Below are 22158 nucleotides of genomic sequence, written 5' to 3' on the forward strand. Positions count from 1 at the left end.
TTTGTTCATTCCCACGTCAGTTCACATCAAGCATCCAGCAGCGGTGAGAAGTTACAATGGTATGGTTTCACTAGGGGTTCTAATCTCCGAATATAAATTCATTGGTATTCCCAATTGTCAGTAATTTCGGAAAACAAAGGAAACTATTTATTAATCAAAGTTAAGACTTCAGCCGATGTTCACTGATATATATATATATATAAATACGTATTTTCTTTTTAAATTCATCGATTTGCGAAACTAGGGCTAAACTTTGTTATTGTTGCAATTTCACTTACAGAAATTTTGTCCAAATGTCAAAATAAATATGTCCTATAATTAATGAAAAGATGCTACAATTTGTTAGTTACCAGACTCTATTTCCAAAGAACCTTTTCACTCGTAGCTGCAGAGTTTCCAATGTCAAGAAATATACCGTCGTCTACACGTCCATTCAGGTTTCTTCGGTTGCACAAAGACAATAACAAATGAAGTTGTCCTACATGACAGTTGTGTACTGCGAATTCGTAAGCACAATATCAGAGTAATATGGATGCAGTTTTTGATAACGAAACGAATTATATAGCATGGAATTCAAGTATTGACCTATACAGCAATTGTACACAAGATGCTACGGAAACTAGTAATCTAGTATGCTTATGTAGAAATTCAGGTGTGAAGAATATCTTGGAATGTTTCAATCCAGATGCTGAAGAATGCGTATAAGTTGTAGCCTATGTTATAACATTTGAAATCGGTGTTTTTGGGAATATTCTCGTTTGCATTGCAGTTTGTAGAAACAAAGACAGGCAGACAATTACAAACATGTTTATTGTGAACACGGCTGTTGCCGACTGGTCTGTTGTCCTTGTCATGTTGCCTTCCTCTCTGGTTGTTGACATAACAGATACGTGGCTGTTTGGAGGAGCTTTTTGCAAAATCAGCATCGCTATCGGTAAGTGATTTAGTCTCATAGACAAAACACTAAGAAATTGTGTTAAGCACTAAATTAAAATTTTGATACTTTCGATATAAAGGAGAAATTTAAAGATTCTTATGTTCATCCTATAAATTATCAAATGTGTGTTAAAAGCAATCTGAACAAAAAGTAGCAGTACCACTGAGTACCGTGTAAAAACACATCATACTGGTTATATTTATATCTGCAAATCACACATGATGAAAAACAACCCATCTCTTACATATATGGCAATAGCACGACACCAACATGAACGACTGGATCATACTGGGTCAATAATTTTAATATCGTATCAAAATGGCGTCCAATTCCGATGAATAAATGAAACATTTGTTGTTAATGCATGCGTCTTGATCAATGTTAACAGGTTGTCGACGAAATTTATACGCTACTGGGCTATTACTTCGTCCGCGCCATACTATGGGTGACAATAATATAGGTAAATACTCGTTTTTCCTTAGCGGACAATGCTATGAGGAACACTCCCGCTGTACCGTATACGACATTGTTATGAGGAACTGCCTTCTTATAAAATAGCTGACGTTTTAATAAACACCTTCTCTGTACCGTGGACGACAATGTTATGAGGAACTAACAACCCCTCTGTACCATAAACGACAAATGAATGTAATGATAAATAACTCCTTTGTACAATTAACTACAATGTTAAGATGAACAACCCCTCTGTACCAAAGATGACAATATCATGAGTAACAACCATTCTATGACGTAGCTGACAATGTTAGGAATAACCGCCCATCTGTAATACGATGACAATAGTATCATAAATGCAATGTAATGAGGAGTGACGTTGAAAACGATATATTCAATTTCAAAAGGGCGCAACGTCTGGTCATTGGTAATTTAAAGATTATTTTCAAAACAAAATAATGCTTGCATGCAGATATTATTACGCTAGAAATGAATTGAATTAAGAATACCTTTGTATAAATTGTAATGGCAAAATATATATTTTCAAACAACACTATAATAAACTGATTTGAATATTCAAGAATAATAGTGACATATTGAATGAACGATTGCTGCGGAAATATATTTATTAATTCTGTAATACACTTTTTATAGAATTGTTCTTGCATGAGATACACCCAAAACATTAATAACATACCTTTTAGTGGTTTATTAAACAATTATGATGGATTGATAAACTCAACATTTCATAAAATGCGATTGAAAACTAGTAAACGTGCACGGTGCTGTGAAAACAATATTCCGAATTGACGTCATTTGTCTAAAAGTTGGTACAAATTTATAATGAACAATAAATAAATTGTTATTTCCTATGATTTCAAAGATCTATAAAATAACAAAAAAATTGTTTCAGTGTAATACTGTTACATATTATACCACGTGAACCCTAAAAGAAATATTTTAACAATTGGGCAATAAAGTCAAGAAAGCATACTAATGAAATAATTTATAACAGTATCGAAATTTCTCCAACGAAACATGGTCAATAAATTCGAAACAGTATTGGAAAACCGTTAAATTATTTGATAAAGGAAAACTGTAACAATAAAGTCGACCACTGTTGTTAGACAGTTGTGGAACTTATTCGCAAACAGATGAGTAAAAAGCAAACGCACAAAATGGCTATTTTACATTTCCACGTTTTAATTTAAAAACAAGTTATTGTTTAAATTGTTTTGCCATTAACGAACAGGAAGTCATTGACATTATGAAAAACCTTGACATTAACAAATTTACTAGTCCAGAAGTCAAAAAACGTTAAAGGAAACGTAAAAAACGCTTTCCCCTCTGAATTCTTTTCAACCGTTCAAAATAAAATGGTGTTTACCGAGGAATTAAACAGTAAATCAACTTATATACGACATATACAAATATCAAATATGTACAGCATTTTAAAAAATCTACATGTATTGTATTTTGCGACATTTCTAAAGCTTTTGAAAGAGTCTGGCACAAAGCATTGTTGTTTAAACTAAAAAAAATGAATATATATGGCCCGGAATTAACATAACTGGGTTTTCCCATGCCGGTACAAATAAAAGATGAATTTCGAGCTATTGAAATTCATGTAACAGTCCAATGACTCTATTGTTTCCGAAGTAACGTGTGTATATTACAACGGTTTAATTATGTTTGTACCGGAGGATTAGGTTGGGAAAACCAAAATATCTGTAATTCCGGGCTTAAACTATTTGGCGGGAATGTTCTCAACTGGTTAAAACAAACCGTAACAAACCGAAAAACATATTATTCTGATGCCAAAAAGTTACACAGCAGGGTCCCTCAGGGCTCGGTATTAGGCCCCTTATTATGACTGGTGTATGTAAATTATATAGCAGAGTCATTAAATGGCGTTACCAGACTTTTTGCTGATGAAAGCTCTTAAGCAGTATCAAGTAAAGATACCCAGATAAATCAAGAGAAATTACATCATGATCTTTATGTTATTCTCCAATGGTCAAAGCAATGGCTTGTCCACTTCAATCCATTGAAAAATTGAAGTAGTGTGTGTTTTTCATTTTGTCAGAAAAACTTACCTAGACTTTGATTTATACATTTGTTGAATTCTACCAACATTTAGGATTAACACTTAGTCAGGACGGTTCCTGGCATCATCTCATCACTAACATGGAATGTAATCCCTCCAAGATACTAGGCTCTATGAAAATACTTAATATTAAAATAAAAAGGAAATCATTAAATTATATTTATATCTCTTTTATTAGCCCACATCTAGAATATGCGTCGCTTTTATGGGATAATTGCACTCAATATGGAAGATGTTATTGAGAAAATTCAATACGAGGCCGCAAGCATTGTTTCGGGCTTGACGAGATCAGTGTTCATTAATAACTTGCTGAAAGCAATCGGATGGGTTTCATAAACGGACAGAAGGAAGCTCCAAAATCTTATTTTAGTTTATAAGAAGCAAAAACAAAATGCTACCCTCGTCAACTTTTCCCACAGATTGATTAAAATGCCAGTAATGATTAATATTGTTTGAGAAATTCCAACACTTATCAGTCAATAACAGAAATATATGCTCATGCATTTTTTCCCTCTGCTTTAAATATTTGGAATAATCGAAACAATAAACTCGGAATCCTTAGCAAAATTTAAATCGAAAATTAAACTATTATAGAAGGCACTAAGAATATCAACATACTAAATCACAGGTAAGCGATTTGCTTCTGTTCACTTTGCACGTATGCCAAAAAAATGTAGCAATCTTAGCGCTGATCTCAATTTTAATGTAGAGCTGATATTAAAGACGCCGAACACGATTTTTCTTTATAGCTGTCTTTCCATTGTAAATTTAATTGGGGGTTATCGCGACAAACTTTCTTTTCCTTTTTTTCTTTCTTTTTCTTTTGCATACATACATTAACATCGAACCCTTATAAAACTAATCTCATATTTATACTTTTCAATAACACCAGAATTTTCTAAACGTAAAAGTTCATATCAAAATGATAGTGCATTAATTGTTATGTCATTTCTTTTGTATGTATAAGTCTGACAAAACGGGGAAAGCCTATTTCTAACGCTGAAATAACCAAAAGCCAAACCCTATTGTATAAATATATTTTCAAGCGAAAGATTTGCATTCAAGTGCGTTTGTTGACTTGTTTATATGCAATAAAGTATGATTAAATTATGTCTGTACTTAAACTAATTGCATAATACTCAATTAGGGGGGCACAATAATGGTTGAAAGCTTTTAAAACTGTCAAAAAGAAACAATTTTAAAGTTATAAGCATCATTTTACTAATAAGATACTTAGATCGATCTGCATTAGTTGATTTTGTTGTAAGCACTAGAACGCATTTATAAACAGATCAGATAACTCAGCTTGCATTATATTTCCATCATGAACTGTTCGTAATTGAGATACTTAAAAAAATGATGTTTATCATCAGTTTCTCAATGCAATACTGTAAATTTTCATATCAGACCAGTAAAAACATTATCTTAACCATTAGCAGATGAGCGCTAGAAAAACAGGAAAAAGGAGCAGCAGTTATAGTTTAACACGAAAGCAAGCAGTCAACATGGACGCAATATCCGTTTGAGAATCAGTGTAAACTGTATGATATAAAACTGTATTATATACCTTTGTCGGTGTCGGCGCTGTGGTTAGTGTCTTTAATTATTTACACAACGTGACAATACAGATAGAGCAAACAATATAGGAAAACAAAACAACAACAACAACAACAACAACAACAACAACAACAGCAACAAAACAACAACAGCAACGACAGTTGAGCGTTTATGTAGCTGCGTGTAGTTATCTTGTTTATTTATGCTATGAATTTTTTCATGCTTTATATATACATATCCTGGTGATATAAAACTGTGACGTTAACTGCATTTGATGATACAATTTGGGCCGCTCCGCAATTGTTAAACTTCATTCTGTGACGTTTACTTGACATGACTTAAAGAGAAACACGACACTTAACGTTTATATATGTTTCTGTTACAGTCAGTTATTCACAGATATAAAGTGTTCCTATAAAAAAGAGACATTAACTATCATATACGCTGTCATGATTAAAGAATAGGGTTCAAAATATGAAGCGTTACAATGACACTTTAAAACATGCATAACGCCTTTGAAAATCATTCAAGATCGTATTCATTAAAACTTCTAAAGACATGAACATATTCATTTATTACCATCTTAAGCCATGAAGATATTATTTATAACTATTTTAAGATATAAATAACAACCATCTAAAGACAGAATGCGGCCAATTTGTTTACGCTGATACATATAATACATGCTTCATATTGCGATATAATAAAAAACTTATCTGTTAAATCTCAGGGCTCACGGTCGTACTTTTCCCTTATGAATAAAATAAAAAAAACTCATATAAGACCTAACAAGACCAATCGAGTGTTGTTTATCATAGATAATGGCAATAAAAAAATTGTTCCCAAATTTAGTTCATACATACATATTCAAACTACTAAAGAATATTATCAAGCACGCATCATATGCATTCAATTTGTTGAGTTCTAGTAAAAACAAAAAAGGGAGTTTATGACCATTTACTGGAAATGTCTTATTGAGCAGAAGGAGATTGCCTGTAAGATTTCACAGCTGACAGTAATAATAATTTGCATTGCAATGTACATATTTTCTCTTTTATTCTTTTAAGGTGCAACTTTACTATTAACACGTGATATATATAATAGCTGTAGACCTTTGTCAATTTAGCATGCCCGGTAGCCTGAAAACACATGGAGTATTTTTTCTCAAGTATTAATTTATTTATAATCTGTTAATCCTGTTAAAAAACTATATCAATGCCAATCTTAAAGTGACCGACATATCAAAAGGTGATCGCCAAAAGGTTCTCTTTATTTAATGAAAAAAAACTAAAGAACCCTCAAACAAGACTTATTAAGTGTTGTTTATTATAAATAATGTCATGAATAAACCTGTTTCCGAATCCGGTTCATATATACATAAAAAAATATTTACAAACTATTAAAGCACTCAATGAAGAACGTATAATTTGCAATGTTGAGTTATTGTAAAAACAAAAAGGTTATGTAACATCAGCTGGAAAAGTCTTATTTGGCAGAAGAGGATTGCCTGTAAGCTTTTACAGCTGACATTAATCATAATTTGCGTTGCAGTGTTGCATCTATTCTCTATTAATCGTTTGAGATGTAGAGATACTAGTAACAGGTGGTAAATATTAAAGCTGTAGAACTGTCCTTGTAGCATAGACTAAAACATAGCTTTTGTTTGTTCCAATGTCAAGCAGCGCTGGAGAAGAACGAATGCTACGGCTTCACTAGGGGTTCTGGATTCTTAAAGTGAATTCATTGTTCTTCCTAATTGTCTGTTATTTCGGAAAACAACGGAAACTTATTATTTATTAGTGTTAAGACAAAAATCGAAGTTCACTTTTAGTGCGTGGGTCTAGGCTTGTTTCACATAGTGATATGCAATTCATTCTTAGTTTCCAAACTCATTTTCCAATGACCCATTCCACACCACTGCAGAGTTTTCCAATATCAAGAAATATACCATCGTCTACACGGCTATTCAGATTTCTGCTGTTGTATAAAGACAAGCACGAATAAAATTATGCTGCATGACAGTTGAATACTGCGAATTTTGTTAACACACAATTTAAGTAACATGGATGAAGTTTTCAATAACGAAACGAGTTACATAGCATGGAATTCAAGTGTTGACTTACACAGCGATTGTACACAAGATGCTACGGAAAATAGTAATTTAGTATGCTTATGCCGAAATTCAATTTTGAAAAATATCTTTGAATGTTTTATTCCAGAACCCGAAGAATGGGCACTAGTTGTTGTTTATGTTATAACGTTTTTAGTCGGTGTTCTTGGGAATATTCTAGTCTGCTTTGCAGTTTGTAGAAACAAAGACTTGCAAACACATACAAACATATTTATTGTGAACTTGGCTGTTGCCGACTTGACTGTGATCGTTGTCCTGTTGCCTTCGGCTCTGAGTGTTGACGTAACAGATACGTGGCTGTTTGGAGGAGCAATGTGTAAAATCAGCATCGCTATCGGGGTAAGTTATTTATTGTCATAAACAATATACTACATAGATATTGTGATAATAACTAAATTAACATCTGACGTGTTCGATATAAACGAGATATTGTGTTCAAACCAAATAAAGTATTAAATGTGTATTAAAATGCAATATAATATAGCAATATATCATCAACCAGCAATGATACTATCAAGAAACGTAATGTTTAGTACCGTGAAGAAAAACATCAGTCTGCAAATCACACATTATGTCTAACTACCCTTCTCTTCCATACAGGGCAAAATCACGACTCTAACATGAATGACCATACCGTACGCGGTCACTTATCTTTATGTCGTATTAAAATGGCTTTTATATTCCAATTCCAATGAATTAATGAAACATTTCTAACTTATGCATGCGTCTTGATAAATGATTACAGGTTGTAGACATGATAGATACGTTACATGGTTATAAATTATTTCGCTTTGTACTTTGGGTTACAATAACATTAGGAAATACCCATTCTTCTTTAGCGGACAATTTAATGCGGAAAAAAATCTCTGTGCCGTAGATGACACTGTTATGAGGATCTTCCTTCTTATGACGTAGCTGACGTTATGATGAACATACTGTCTGTACCGTAGACGACAATGGTATGAGAGTCTCCCATCTTATCACGTAGCTGACGTTATTATGAACATACTCTCTTTACCGTAGATGACAATGTTATGAGAATCTTCCTTCTTATAACGTAGCTGACGTTATATGAAACAACATATCTGTGCCGTAGACGACAATGCCATGAGAATCTTCCTTCTTATAACGTAGCTAGCGTTATATGAAACAACATATCTGTGCCGTAGTCGACAATGTTATGAGAATCTTCCTTTTTATAACGTAGCTGACGTTATATGAAACAACATATCTGTGCCGTAGACGACAATGTTATGAGAATCTTCCTTCTTATAACGTAGCTGACGTTATGATGAACATACTCTCTGTACCGCAGACGACAATGTCATGAGAATCTTCCTTCTTATAACATAGCTGACGTTATGATGAACATACTCTCTGTACCGTAGACGACAATGTCATGAGAATCTTCCTTCTTATAAAGTAGCTGACGTTATGATGAGAATACTCTCTGTACCGTAGGCGACAATGTTATGAGAATCTTCCTTCTAATAACGTAGCTGACGTTATGATGAACAACATCTCTGTACCGTAGACGACAATGTTATGAGAAACTATGTATGGTGAAATTTAGAAATTAGTTCTCGCAATAATGATTATCGTTTCCACCCGTGAGACTATCATTGCATATCAGGGTGATAATGGCATTTATGCCCGTGGAAGACGAACTCGTGCAACTTGAAGTTATTTTCATGTCTAAATACTGAAATATCAAGCTAATACCGCTAGTCAAAGATATAAGCCAAAAAGTAGATTTGCTATTCTATAATCAAAATGCATATGTTGACATAAAAAAACATGCAGCTGTACCTGCATTTAGATTACTTCTTGAATATCTCCAAATCATATCGCGCTTGACTATGTTTTCCCCAAACAAATTGTGTCTGCAAAGTGTATAGTTTAATATATCAATAAACAGAGATTATTTGACACTTTGATAATTATACTGATTTAAATACTCAAGAATAATAGTGACATATTGAATGAACTGTTGCTATGGAAATAAAGTCAGCAATTCTGCATAAAAATATTAATAATGTTGCTGTTTTTCTTAAGACAAATGATTGAGCAAAAACATGCATGGAAACCCCAAAAACAATTATTACATGCCTTTCGGTAGTTTATAGATACCGTTGTACTATATCCTGATTGACTCAACGTTGGAAACACTGCAATTGCAAAGGCATAAATACACTGTTTAGCTGTGAAAAATATTCGTAAACGTGCACTGTGCTGTGAAAAACATTTACCGAATTGACGTCATTTTGCTAGAATTTGGCACAAGTTTTAAATGAAAAATCAACAAATTGTTATTTTCAATGATTTCAAAGATCGACAAAATAAGAAAACAAACATTTTAGTGCAAATCTGCAACATATTATAGTCCGTGAACCCGAAAAGAAGTATATATTACAATCAACACAAAACCACTTCTAAAATATATCTTTTTGTGTGCAAAAACGGAAACCATTGCACGTTTGTGGTTGTTGTGTTTTAAGAAGTAAGGAAGTATTGTCAATTATAACCTGTGCACATGCGCATATCTTGAACGGTTAACATTTGTAACTTGACGAAAACCGCTTCATCAACAATGTTATCGATATACACACAAAGGCATGAACAAAAGAATATTACCGCTTCATTTGCAAATTCACATCTCACTAAAATCGCTGTTGTTTAATATTATTGCTGCTGCACTTTCTTCTTTTTCGTTGGAACACCAACATCTGCTTATTATTATGGTAATATTTGTAATGGCGGTGATATGAGAGTTTAACATCGAATTGAGAAGCTGTTTATAAAAACCATCCAGACAGGTTGCTAATTTAAGAACAGTTATGATGAATGCAAGAAGCACATTTAATTATCTGGATTAAATATAATGGGTAAAGTGATGCACATCGTCGTCTACGTGCTTGTTTATGACAGCCATAACAACTTCCGAGCAGTGTTTTGTTCTCTGAATTGGGTACTTTGCAGTAATTTGAAGAACGCAAAGAATGAATAACAATAAATAGGGGTATTATATTCGTCGGCTGATATCTCTTGGTGTTGCATTCGTAAAGACTATTTCGTATGAAAAAGGGAGGACAAGTCAAATATATATGTACGCAAGCAGCGTTTATCGATACGTCAGTTGACCACGGCCAGAACATATCAATCAAATATTACACTTAAAGAATTCCTTTATACTTAAACAAAAAGTGTTTACATTGTAAATTTTGACAATACGTATGATAAATTAACAACGAATGCATTTATTCATATATCTATTCTGATTTCTCATCTGCTAAATTACGATATTGTCCCGTCATATAATATGTAGCAAATTATAAGTCGCGTGTTGTTTCTTAGTCGAAACAAAATATTTGTAAAAATGTTGTTTTGATTGAAGACCTAAATTCCTATTTCCAAACATTATGTTTCTGCATACGAATTATTCTCGATATTTTGCAAAAATCCACTTGAATATAGTATCTAAACGCAGTTAGGTTTCAAGATAAAACTTGTTTTAAATTTATCTACGAAAGGAGATCTGAGGGACAAGACACTAGATGATAGAAAGAAAAATCAATGACAAAAATTCGTAAAATTTATATCGTTGTGTACAACGCATAGAATCTTACTTACAGATGTTGACAAAGCTAACGACACATTTCTCTTTTGCAGGTTTTGCCTATCATTTCAATTCGAAATCGGCTGTTTTTGTTTAGCCAGTAAGTTGAAAATAATGTCAGTTAATTATCGACACTCATCATGTGACATTCACACGCTAAATATACACAAAACATGGCTTCCCCAAAAAGGACAGACAGTGCAAGAAAGGGGAAATCTGCTGCGAATCAACGAAGAAACAAAGTGTGACAGATAAACATCGGTGTTGAAATTGATAGATGGAAACAGGTTTCTATTGCTGAAAATTGTCTTAAACTTTTATTGACCTGTTAGTGTCTGAACAGATCACACGAATTGCGAGGTGTTCGGAAAAAACGCCCTTTCTTAAACAGGGAAACTGAGCTGAGACATGTCTGTTGCGTATATTCATTAAATTATGTAAAATATGTAATATCACGCTTTTGGGACCATCTTGTGTCTAATTCCATTAGATACTTTTTCCTCTTCACCAACAAGCAGTAAAACTCTGTATACTTGGAACATACGAAAACTAACGAGCGTTATCGGTAAAGAAGAAACACTTGCTAACAACGTTTTTGTTATAATAAAAACGACACTTTTTTCGTTTTGCCATACGTAGCACCCAGCAAGCATCGAGCTATATTTTCTGGGTAACTAACATTTCATTATTCTTCCAGAATTAGCAGGTGTTATTATATTTTCAGACAATGTGTATTACCGTCTCCATTCTGACACTGTGTGCGATCTCAATAGAAAGATGGTACGCCATATGTCAGCCCTTTGGTTTCAATAACAACATCCAGAGGGCCCGCATCACCATTGCCGCCATTTGGGCAGTCTCCATTTGCGTGGCATTGCCCGAGTTCCTAGCCTTCACCGTGATACCGTATCGCCCCGACACAATTTTCAGGTATCAGATATGTTTATGTTTACAACATAAAACATGTTTGAATACATATTTAACCTTTTTATAGTCTTTGTTGTACATAAGAGGACCAAAAATGTATATCAACCTCTGACAAGTGCTTTTCGTTCTGCAGGACAATATGTTACCCAGCCCTATGGGAGAAGAAAACGATGATGATCTTCCAGATATGCCAGTTGGTGTCACTCTATTTCCTGCCCCTTGTCCTCATCGCCTGCGTGTACACGCACATATCTGTCGTACTCTGGATGACACGTATCTCAGATACACCAAATATTTGTACGTATCATTACTTCACAATATATCATACAATATCCAAATATAAAGCATACGAAGAATCATAAAGCAACGGTAAATGCAAATGATACAGTTTTGGATAAAATCTAAGGGTTATCATTTACGGTAACATCGTACTTCATATATATTAATAGGCTCGAGTTTGAGTGGTTCCGAACATTGAACTCATTTGTACACATTTATTTCTTAGACACGCATTCCGTTTTTAGGGGAAAGAAAAATAATTCATCATATAATAACTAAAGAAAGAAATGTATTTGTTTCGGAAAATTGTGATATTTCCCAGCCATTTGAGATTAATTAAATATGGGAAAATTCTGATTTAATTATTCGATGATTGTGTTATTAAGATCCTTATTTATCATTTTTGTTTACTTGTCAAGATAGAGAAAGCGTTATTCACAAATTAAAAGATAGACATGATCTTGAACAATTTCAGACATGAATCCAGTAAACGAATCAAGGCAACCTAATGCGGAGATTGGCAATAGGTTGTTGATACGAAGAAAGACAGTTAAGATGCTGGTGATGATTGTTGTGGTGTTTGCCCTGTGTTTTCTGCCTAACCACACACTAATAATACTAAGGTAAGCTTTCTGGCAATTACAACCAAATATATTCGTGAATAGACCTGATATCATGGAACTGTTTAAAGGTTTGTATCAGAGTGTGTGTGTGGGATATGATTTCAAAAACCATGTTCGCTTTAACCATTAACGGCTTCCACTAGATATCATAAGAAGACTGATGTTTAATGCATAAATAATATAAACGTTGAGAACTACGTGCCTTTCTTGGAATATCACGCACATGAAATGTGTCCATCCGTACTACGAAAATCTTAGTCAGAGTACAAAGTTAAATTCGTCTTTGCATCAGCGATCAATTCTAGATTACTGGTATGATAATCATATAAAAAGGCAGTAACTGTACTATTACGGAATTCATTCTAACTTGAAGTTCCTGGCATAACGCATTAAATAGTTTCATTTGTATAAACGGCACACCTAACGGAGTGGTGTCCGAGTACTTGTTTCCTATGAGAATCCGTAATTTTGAAACATAACTCAAAAAGACTATACTTTTAAGAAACGTTCATAAACCGCATCCACGAGAGAGAGGTTTGATATATGTAAAATACTAAAATGGATAAAAAATGTATGAATTTAAATATATGTAATAACCAAAGAGCAACGAAATAAATCCCTGTGTAGCTCGGTTCTGACAGGAAGCCGTAATTATGTATATATATTACGCAGTATGTATGTTATGTGTAGTGTTAAAGGTTTTATCGCCATTGTTATCGAGCGTAGCCTGGTTCTACTGATCAGGCACATTTGTTTCGTCTAATGTCGTCCTTCAATTGCGTGTTGGCATCTACCCTTGAAACGATTGTTTCATGGCAACATACATAACCAATTAAGGACAAAACTAACATATGCTATCATTTATTTCATTTTCAGATATATGGAAAAGCTGAGGGGTATTGCTAACTTGCGGATGTTCGCTCTTATCTCTCACTGGTGTACATTTTTCAACAGCTGTATCAATCCCATCATCTACAGCTTCATGAGCGGTAAAAATTGATGAGAGTGGTCAAGTTGTATGGGTGCCTTCCCCTCATCGAAGAAGTTGTGGATTCGATTCCCATCAGGAGACTCTTAACCTTTCGAAATTACAATCAGTACTGTTTTATATTAAGTAAACGAGCGATTCTTTATGCCGTCAGGTTTCCTCCAAGTTCAGCTAAATGAAATTTATATAGCTAAATAAGCTATGCTTTTACTTGAAAATACATCTAAACAAGGCAGCACAACCATTCGTGCTGCTAATTGACTAATCTTGACGTTGCAGCCGATCATTTCATGTGGAAATCAACTACACGTGTATACATAAAGAAATGGCCATGTACCGTCTATGTGTTTAATGTTTCAGACAAATTCCGGAAGGAGTTCCGTGAGGTGCTCTCTCTTTGTTGCCGCTGCGGGAAAACCAGAACTCGGGGACCCGTGGTTCGTTACCAAATGACTAGTTCCGAGACGCGGCATTTAACGATGCATAATTGTAACACTGAAAGTAACGTCCTGATGCTATCAGATGGTTAAACAAGATGCTTGTAACCTAATCATTGTATGATATGTTACATTCAATGTCATTCCTAAAATATTCTGTTGATTTTTTAATTATATGTCTATATAAGGCTTTTTGAATGACCTTACAGTAGATGTCCAGACATTCACAGAAATCTGCCGTACAGTTCGTGATCTGAAAATACTTTTTTTGTTTAATAATAATAAGTCTTAGAAATCTAGCAAAGAAGATCAAATGAAAATGGTACATGCATGACAAAGCCTAAATATTGTAGAACGTTGTAGTCTAAAACAACCAAAACACAATGGTGTTGCTAGGATTGTTAAAAAAAAACATACTTCGCATTTTAAAAAATCGCCTAATAGACAATCCTTGTGAGATAAATGTTATATTTGTTTATATGTTTTGGTTATCATTACGGCCTTTGTTTTTGACCTAACAAATATTTTTATTTTTATTTTTGCAGCTTCAGTGTTTATATGGGTAGATTATTTTTAATGAATACCTCTTTTGGGGTTGTGTTTGTAGATTAAGTGGTATTATTATAGGAAATTAATTATCAATGTCATAATTTGATAGTGCAAGTACTATTTTAAATACAAACTGCAGTTAAATTATACCTTTATTTTAATAATTTTATGTGGTCTTGATTATTTTTATGCTCGGGAAGAGTTGTTAGCGGAGGTTACAATGTGAGATACTTGCTACATTGCATATCTTATGATATTTCCGGTATATTATGTGTCTATGCATCATATAATTAAAAATATGTGTAGAATAGCAATAAATATGCGCATTCATATTAAAATCATTCATATAAGGTAAGCACTTGATATATCTTTAGGCAAAAAAGAAGTTGGGCCCGTCGTGTCTCGTCCAGTCGTCGCATCCCTAAAGTACCTTGATATAAAACAGCTCCATAATTATTGAACATATACTAATGACACTTTATAGGAATGTTGGCCATCTTTAAAGATTGTGCAACTATTATTTGTGTGATATACGCTCGGTAAAACAAAAGTTATTGCCCTTGATGTAATTAATAAAGTATTACATTGTTTGTGTCGCATGTAACTCCAAATGTGTTGATTCACATAGTTTCAAACCATGTTTTACTTAGCAGAGGACCATAGTCTGTGTTAGACAATTTGAAATTACACATATATAACAGTCGCATAATATTCCCATAAATTGTATGAGACTAAGGTCAGCGTGAAATTGTGCATTTGTAATTTGTGTGAAATTTTACTCGATTTACCTATAGCTATGGCCTTTGACTAGGTCAATAATAGTCTGAACAATATGGTGGCATTTATAACTCTGATACATTTGTCCGTGTTATCACGCATATGCACATATTGTTAATTCTAAAACACAACATGAGTCATGCCTGTTTCCAGACGACATCTGCGGGTTGTCATCACTTGATAAGCTTTGGTATGTTTTGAAAATGTTGTCATATATTGTTTGTGTATATTCTGGTTAGAATTGGCGAGAGAATAAAAAACAATACATCCCCGGAATTCTATATTTGAGTGTTCATTGATTTATATGAGTTGCTTAACAGTTGGGTCAGAAACAATAATAATTGTTGTTATCCGAACAGATGGTCATGTAGGAGAGTATATTTCCATGGTTGACATGTTGAAATTTCTTTTACTTTTATGAACATAGACCAATATCAGGCTGAGCGATCAAAGGTTAGCTAGGTGGACCACTTTTGGGGAAGCAGCAATTAAATTGAATTCAAATACCATTCTTTAATGTTACTAAGTCCGAGTAATGACGTTTCAAAACTTATGTTATTGAATAAGTTTGATAATGATAATATATGTTTCATTATGACTATTCTTAATATAGTAATTCTATATTTTTCATGCCACTACATCATTTTTTTAAAATACTTTCTTTGACTTTAATAGACGTACCAGTAAACTAACTGGATATCATTTCATGTATATTTAGATTTAAATAATAAAAGATAAATCGGTCAATGTTTTGTAATTTGTATTCCTTAATGAATATAGCTAACGATAGCGCGCTGGCTCGATTCGAAACGTTACAAATAAAGTTCACCGCGGTTGTGCAAATATCGCTGAATCCCTCAAAAGGATTGTTTGAGTAAAAAATAACGACCATGTTTATATAGACGTTGCTTTTTTGTTCTTTTCATTATCTAAATATGCTTTGTAAAACATAAGACCATCAACTGATGTCACTTGTTTACACATTATTGTTATCATACATAGTTAAACAAAACGGAAGTCCCACTTGGGATTTAAACCCCTTACACTTTAAATATCAGTGCGCTTACTATTACACAAAAATGTCAACCTTGTTTACGGTCTACATTAAAGACAATAATTAACTATGTTATCATAAAATAAGAGCTCCTTAGTGAAAACCAAAGAACACTACCAGTTAAGTGGTTTGTCACAGCTCACTACCCATTGTGACTCAACCACCTAGGCCTAACCTTGTTATTGGTCTAGCAAAAAGCAACAAAAAAGTTTCGAAGGCATCTGTTACCTCAACAAAACAACATAATTGAATCGGACACTGATATCCATAAATATTAACATCAAATTTGACCTATGATTTCAAGTTAATCCATACTAATCTACTTCACAAAACATTTACCTGAAAATAAGAACAAATGATTTATGTTTTTAATCATTTCGTAAACTACATTTCTGCAATGCATATTGCGTGTGAAATGGCATTGCTTTGTGTGATTCGGCTCGTCAGTTCAGTAGGTGAAGCAAGCGAGACGTTTTGACTATTTCATTAGACAAAAAGCATGTTATTTAAAGACCTTTTGTCAAAGGATCGCACTATCATATTCGCTGAACTCGTAACATGCAATTGTGTATTATATTACGACTCTTGCCAGATTTATATGTTTCCAATGTGGCCTAATGTTATGTGCGGATTATACAAGTTTTAAAACGTGGCAGATACTCTACTAACTAGAGGAACATATGCTTATCGATAGCGTTTAGACGTGTTCTCACGACTTGACATTTCTTATTCTGTAAAATTGCTTATAAAATTATTTATAATAAACATCGTTAATATCGTAGTCTATACATGTTGCTGAGCGAGGTAATTTTTTTGTCGCCTCAAAAGGCGACATATAGGGGTTACTTTTGTCGGCGGCGGCGTCGGTGGCGGCGGCGGTGGCGTCGGCGGCGTCGGCGGCGTCGGCGGCGGTGCCCGCTTCCCATTTTTGCTTGTATATCTCCTAAAATATTAGTGGTATCAACTTGAAATTTCATATGTAGATAGATCTAATTGAGGGCAAGTGCAGTGCACAAGAATTGTTACTCTTGCTCCCATATTTTTAGAGTCATTGCCCTTTGTCATTTTTCATGCTTAAAGTTTTGTCCGGGGCATATCTTGTAGAATATAAGAGGTATCAACATGAAACTTCATATGTAGATAGATCTCATGGAGGGCAAGTGCAGTGCACAATAACAGTAACTATTGTTTTCTTAGTTTTAAAGTTATTGCCCTTTGTTAATTTTCATGCTTAAAGTCCTGTCCGGGGCATATCTTGAAGAATATAAGAGGTATCAACTTGAAACTTCATAGCTAGATAGATATCATTGAGGGCAAGTGTAGTGCTCAAGATCCGTTACTCTTGCAGCCATATGTTTAGAGTTATTGCCCTTTGTTAATTTTCATGCTTAGGTTTTGTCCGTGGCATATCTCGTAAACTATAGGAGGTATCAACCTGAAACTTATTCCGTAGGTATATCTGATTGAGGGAATATGCAGAGCACAAAAACCGTAACTCTTGCATCTATTTGTTTAGAGGTATTGCCCTTTGTTTATTTTCATGCTAAAAATTTTGTCCGGGGAATATCTTGAAGAATATAAGAGATATCAACTTGAAACTTCATAGCTAGATAGATATCATTGAGGGCAAGTGCAGTGCACAAGAACCGTAACTCTTGCTGCCATATTTTTTAGAGTTACTGGCCTTTGTTAGTTTTGTCCGGGGCATATCTTGAAGAATATAAGAGGTATCAACTTGAAACTTCATAACTAGATAGATCTCATTGAGGGCAAGTGCAGTGCATAAGAACCGTTACTCTTGCTGCGATATGTTTATGGTTATAGCCCTTCGTTAATGTTTTTGCTTAGGTTTTGTCCGTGGCATATCTCGTAAACTATAGGAGGTATCAACCTGAAACATATTCCGTAGGTATGTGTTATTGAGGGAAAATGCAGTGCACAAAAACAGTAACTCTTGCATCTATATGTTTAGAGTTTTTGCCCTTTGTTAATTTTCATGCTTAAAGTTTTATCCGGGGCATATCTTGAAGAATATAAGAGGTATCAACTTGAAATTTCATAGCTAGATAGATCTCATTGAGGGCAAGTGCAGTGCACAAGAACCGTAACTCTTGCTGCCATATTCTAAGAGCTATTGCCCTTTGTTAATTTTCATGCTTAGGTTTTGTCCGTGGCTTATCTCGTAAACTATAGGAGGTATCAACCTGAAACTTATTCCGTAGGTATATCTGACTGAAGGAAAGTGCAGTGCACAAAAACCGTAACTCTTGCATCTATATGTTTAGAGGTATTGCCCTTTGTTAATTTTCAAGCTTAAATTTTGTCCGGGGCATTTCTCAAAAACTATAAGAGTTATTAACTTGAAACTTTATAGATAGATAGATCTTATTGAAGGGGATCGCAATGCACAAAAACTGTATCTCTTGCTTCCATATTAGAGTTATTGCCCTTTGTTAATTTTCATGTTTAACTTAAAACTTTTTTAGCTCACCAGAGCACGAAGTGCTCAAGGTGAGCTATTGTGATCGGTCTTTGTCCGTCGTCCGTCCGTCAACAATTGCTTAAAGAACATCTCCTCTGAAACTACCTGGCCAAATTCAATAACACTTGACAGGAAGCTTCCATGGGTGTCATTCTACAAAAATACAACAAGGGGTTACGATTGATTAACAATAAATGGCAACATCATTGTCTATAAATGAATAAAATGCCAATCTAACAGCTATAATGTCGACAGTAAATAATTCGTCAGGCGACACATCCGACTCGCGGAGTTCTAGTTATTCCTTAGTGTTGAAAATCACAGTTCACTTTATTAAGATTGAAACGCGTTTGCATACATGTTTTTTCAGTTTCATATTTGCCCCAAATATATCGATCAACAATGCGTGTAACACACAATTGTTTCACAATGTTATGGACATATTTTTAGTACTCACCACGTTTCTGAATTATCAGCGTTCAAATAATGTCTACGACGTTTATAGTAACAACGAAATCTATCTGAAGCCAAGTATAATAATCTCAATGGCAAAAAGTAAAAAAAAAATACTGCATGCTTAAGACCATAACACTGCAAATAATTTCATCGGTAATGCGTTAACAATGATAAACGGATTTTTATATCTATCGAATTTCCTTTTAACTGTCATTGCAATTTTTAAAACCTGCGAAAACACCTAACAATTGTTTTATGCATGATTTGTGTATTTGAGAACGGCTTTAGAGCTCGTCTCCTCGAATTATTTATGTTTCGATGCATCGTCAGTATATTTTATATGAAAATAGAAGGAAAAATGACCGGGACCAAGCTCCGACCTCGAGGGACCGCCTGTTTTCGAACAACCGCCTGTTCGAACGGCCGTTGTTTTACTGTATCAACTAAATATGAATAAAACAAATATTACTGCTTTAAGCAAGAACACAATCAACATTTGTTTAAAGATGGTCTTAGAATAATTGTATTACAGTCTTGACAAGTGTTCTTAGGTAATTTGTTCATCTTCGTCTTCCATTCAGATACTGGTGTACGGGTTACCATAAATTTAACCATAACAATTAATTAATTAATTGACCATCAGTGACAAATATGTTATTTCATTTGGTATGTGCTATAACGGATATTGATAGCATGCAGTTTTCAAACAATGTTCGTATCAACGTGGCAACGAATTAAACTTGGCTAAAAAGGGCATATCACAAATGAAATCATTTGGAATAATAATAATAATAATAATAATAATAATAATAATAATAATAATAATAATAATAATAATAATAATTTGATATTTCTTCAAAAGTTGTCGTTCTATAGCCTACAGAACATCTTAAGTAAATCATTTATATCGTTACGTATTGTTTGCTGGACCCACACTGTCTGTTGACAGACTGTCGAAAAACTATATTAAATGATCGTTAAATTAAAAAAAAGTTACTATGATCATGACAGCGGGTCTTCCAAAGAAGGAAATCGAAAGACGAGGATATAAATTTAATGCATTGAGTTAGAGGTCTACGTCCTTTTTTTCTATATAGCATCAATATTATCAATCAAACATAAATCCACCTTTTCTTTCAATAGTCACAAGGCTGACGGCGAATGTTTAGTCATTAGTTTATTTCAGAGTTATTATATGATGTATTTCGTTTCCAGTCTCCCAGAAGAAGCACATCCGGAATAATTAAAATATTATTTTTTTTGTTCATTTTATTTATCAATATGATTAATTAAAACAATGGACAAAATTATCATGTTTGAAACATTGGGCCTATCGGGTTATTGTAAATAAGCATGTTTTATACTGTTATGAGTACTCCAGTTCCAACCTTTTCTCAACATCTTGACACTACCTTTGATACGGGACATTAGCTTATGTTAAATGTCGCTTTATCTATCCTATGTTACTGAGCCACGTTTTATAGTATTTAATGACATTTTCCGCTCCTATAATCTACAAAGATATACTTATCTTTTTTCCACGATAACGAGTCCATTTCGCCTGTGAGGGTCAATGAAACATCGGACTGACCTATAAACATCAGACAGAGTTGTTTGCGAACGAGTCAATTTTCAATAAGATACGCAAGTACCTGAGTTGACAAACAAGGCCAAACGATCTTCTAGTTACATATCAATTACCTACCAGTTACCTACTTGTAACCTACAAGTAACGAGCCAGTTACTGACCTGGTAGCTACACGTAACTAACCAGTTACCAACCAGTTAAATATCTGTTACCTTCAGGTAACCTACCAATTACTTACATGTTACGGTTTGTTACCTACAAGTAACCAACTAGTTACCAACCAGTTAGCTTCCCGTTACTAACCTTTTACCTACAAGTAACCAACCAGTAAGCCACCTGTTACTTACCTGTTACATACCTATTACCTACAAGTAACAAACCAGTTACTGACCAGTTATCTATCTGTAACATACGAGTAACTAACCAGTTACCAGCCAGTTAGCTACTTGTTACTTACCTGTTACCTGCAAGTAACCAACAAAAACAACCAGTTACCAACCTGTTACCTTTATGTTGACTACAAATAACAAACAAGTAACTACCAAGTTTCCAACCAGTAACCTACATGTTACCTACCTGTAACTTACCTAATACTTACCTGTAACCTACAAGTAACCAATCAGTTACCAACCTGTTACTTACCTGTTAACTACAAGTAACAGACCAGTAACCACCAAGTTACCAGCCAGTTACCTACCTGTTACCTACCGATTAACTGCAAATAAACAACCAGTTACGAACACAAACCAGTTACATACCTGCTACCTAGATGTTACCTTCAAGTTACCAACCAGTTACCAACCGGTTACCAACCAGTATCCTACCTGTAACTTACAAGTAACCAACCAGTCACCTACCTTTTACCTATAAGTTACCCCAAACATACCAACCAGTTGCCTACCAGAAACCTACTAGATACCAACGAGTTACCAACCATTAACCACAAGTTTCCTACCAGTTACCTAACTGTTACATACCACTTACCAACCAGATATCTACCAGTTAACTTCAAGTTAACTACGTGTTACATACTAGTTACCTACTAGCAACATACCTATTACTTACCTGTTACCTACCCGTTTAATACCAATAAGATACCAGAAACGTATCAGGTACCTACAAGTTACCTACTAGTTACCGAAACCAGTTACCTGCCAGTTTCCTACCAGTAACCTTCCAGTTATCTACCAGTTATCT

At 34.2% G+C, this 22158-nt stretch overlaps 1 protein-coding gene across 1 annotated transcript; it reads left to right on the plus strand.

The window, feature by feature from the left end:
• The first annotated feature begins 804 nt into the window (after positions 1-804).
• LOC128219372 (orexin receptor type 2-like) lies at positions 805-13630 on the plus strand. Its single transcript, XM_052927181.1, has 6 exons — positions 805-934; positions 7274-7524; positions 11526-11731; positions 11862-12025; positions 12483-12630; positions 13507-13630. The coding sequence occupies exons 1-6, from the start codon at positions 805-807 to the stop codon at positions 13628-13630; spliced, it is 1023 nt and encodes a 340-aa protein (XP_052783141.1).
• The last annotated feature ends 8528 nt before the right edge of the window (positions 13631-22158 follow it).

The sequence above is a fragment of the Mya arenaria genome, chromosome 15 (genome assembly GCF_026914265.1).
Source record: "Mya arenaria isolate MELC-2E11 chromosome 15, ASM2691426v1".
In the NCBI taxonomy this organism is placed as follows: Eukaryota; Metazoa; Mollusca; class Bivalvia; order Myida; family Myidae; genus Mya; species Mya arenaria.

Excerpts from the sequence above, each read along its gene's own strand:
- LOC128219372 (XM_052927181.1), top strand. The coding sequence starts at position 805 with ATGTTTATTGTGAACACGGCTGTTGCCGACTGGTCTGTTGTCCTTGTC. Across the intron at positions 935-7,273 it reads CAAAATCAGCATCGCTATCG|AACCCGAAGAATGGGCACTA; the intron begins GTAAGTGATTTA and ends GTTTTATTCCAG. Across the intron at positions 12,026-12,482 it reads CTCAGATACACCAAATATTT|ACATGAATCCAGTAAACGAA; the intron begins GTACGTATCATT and ends GAACAATTTCAG.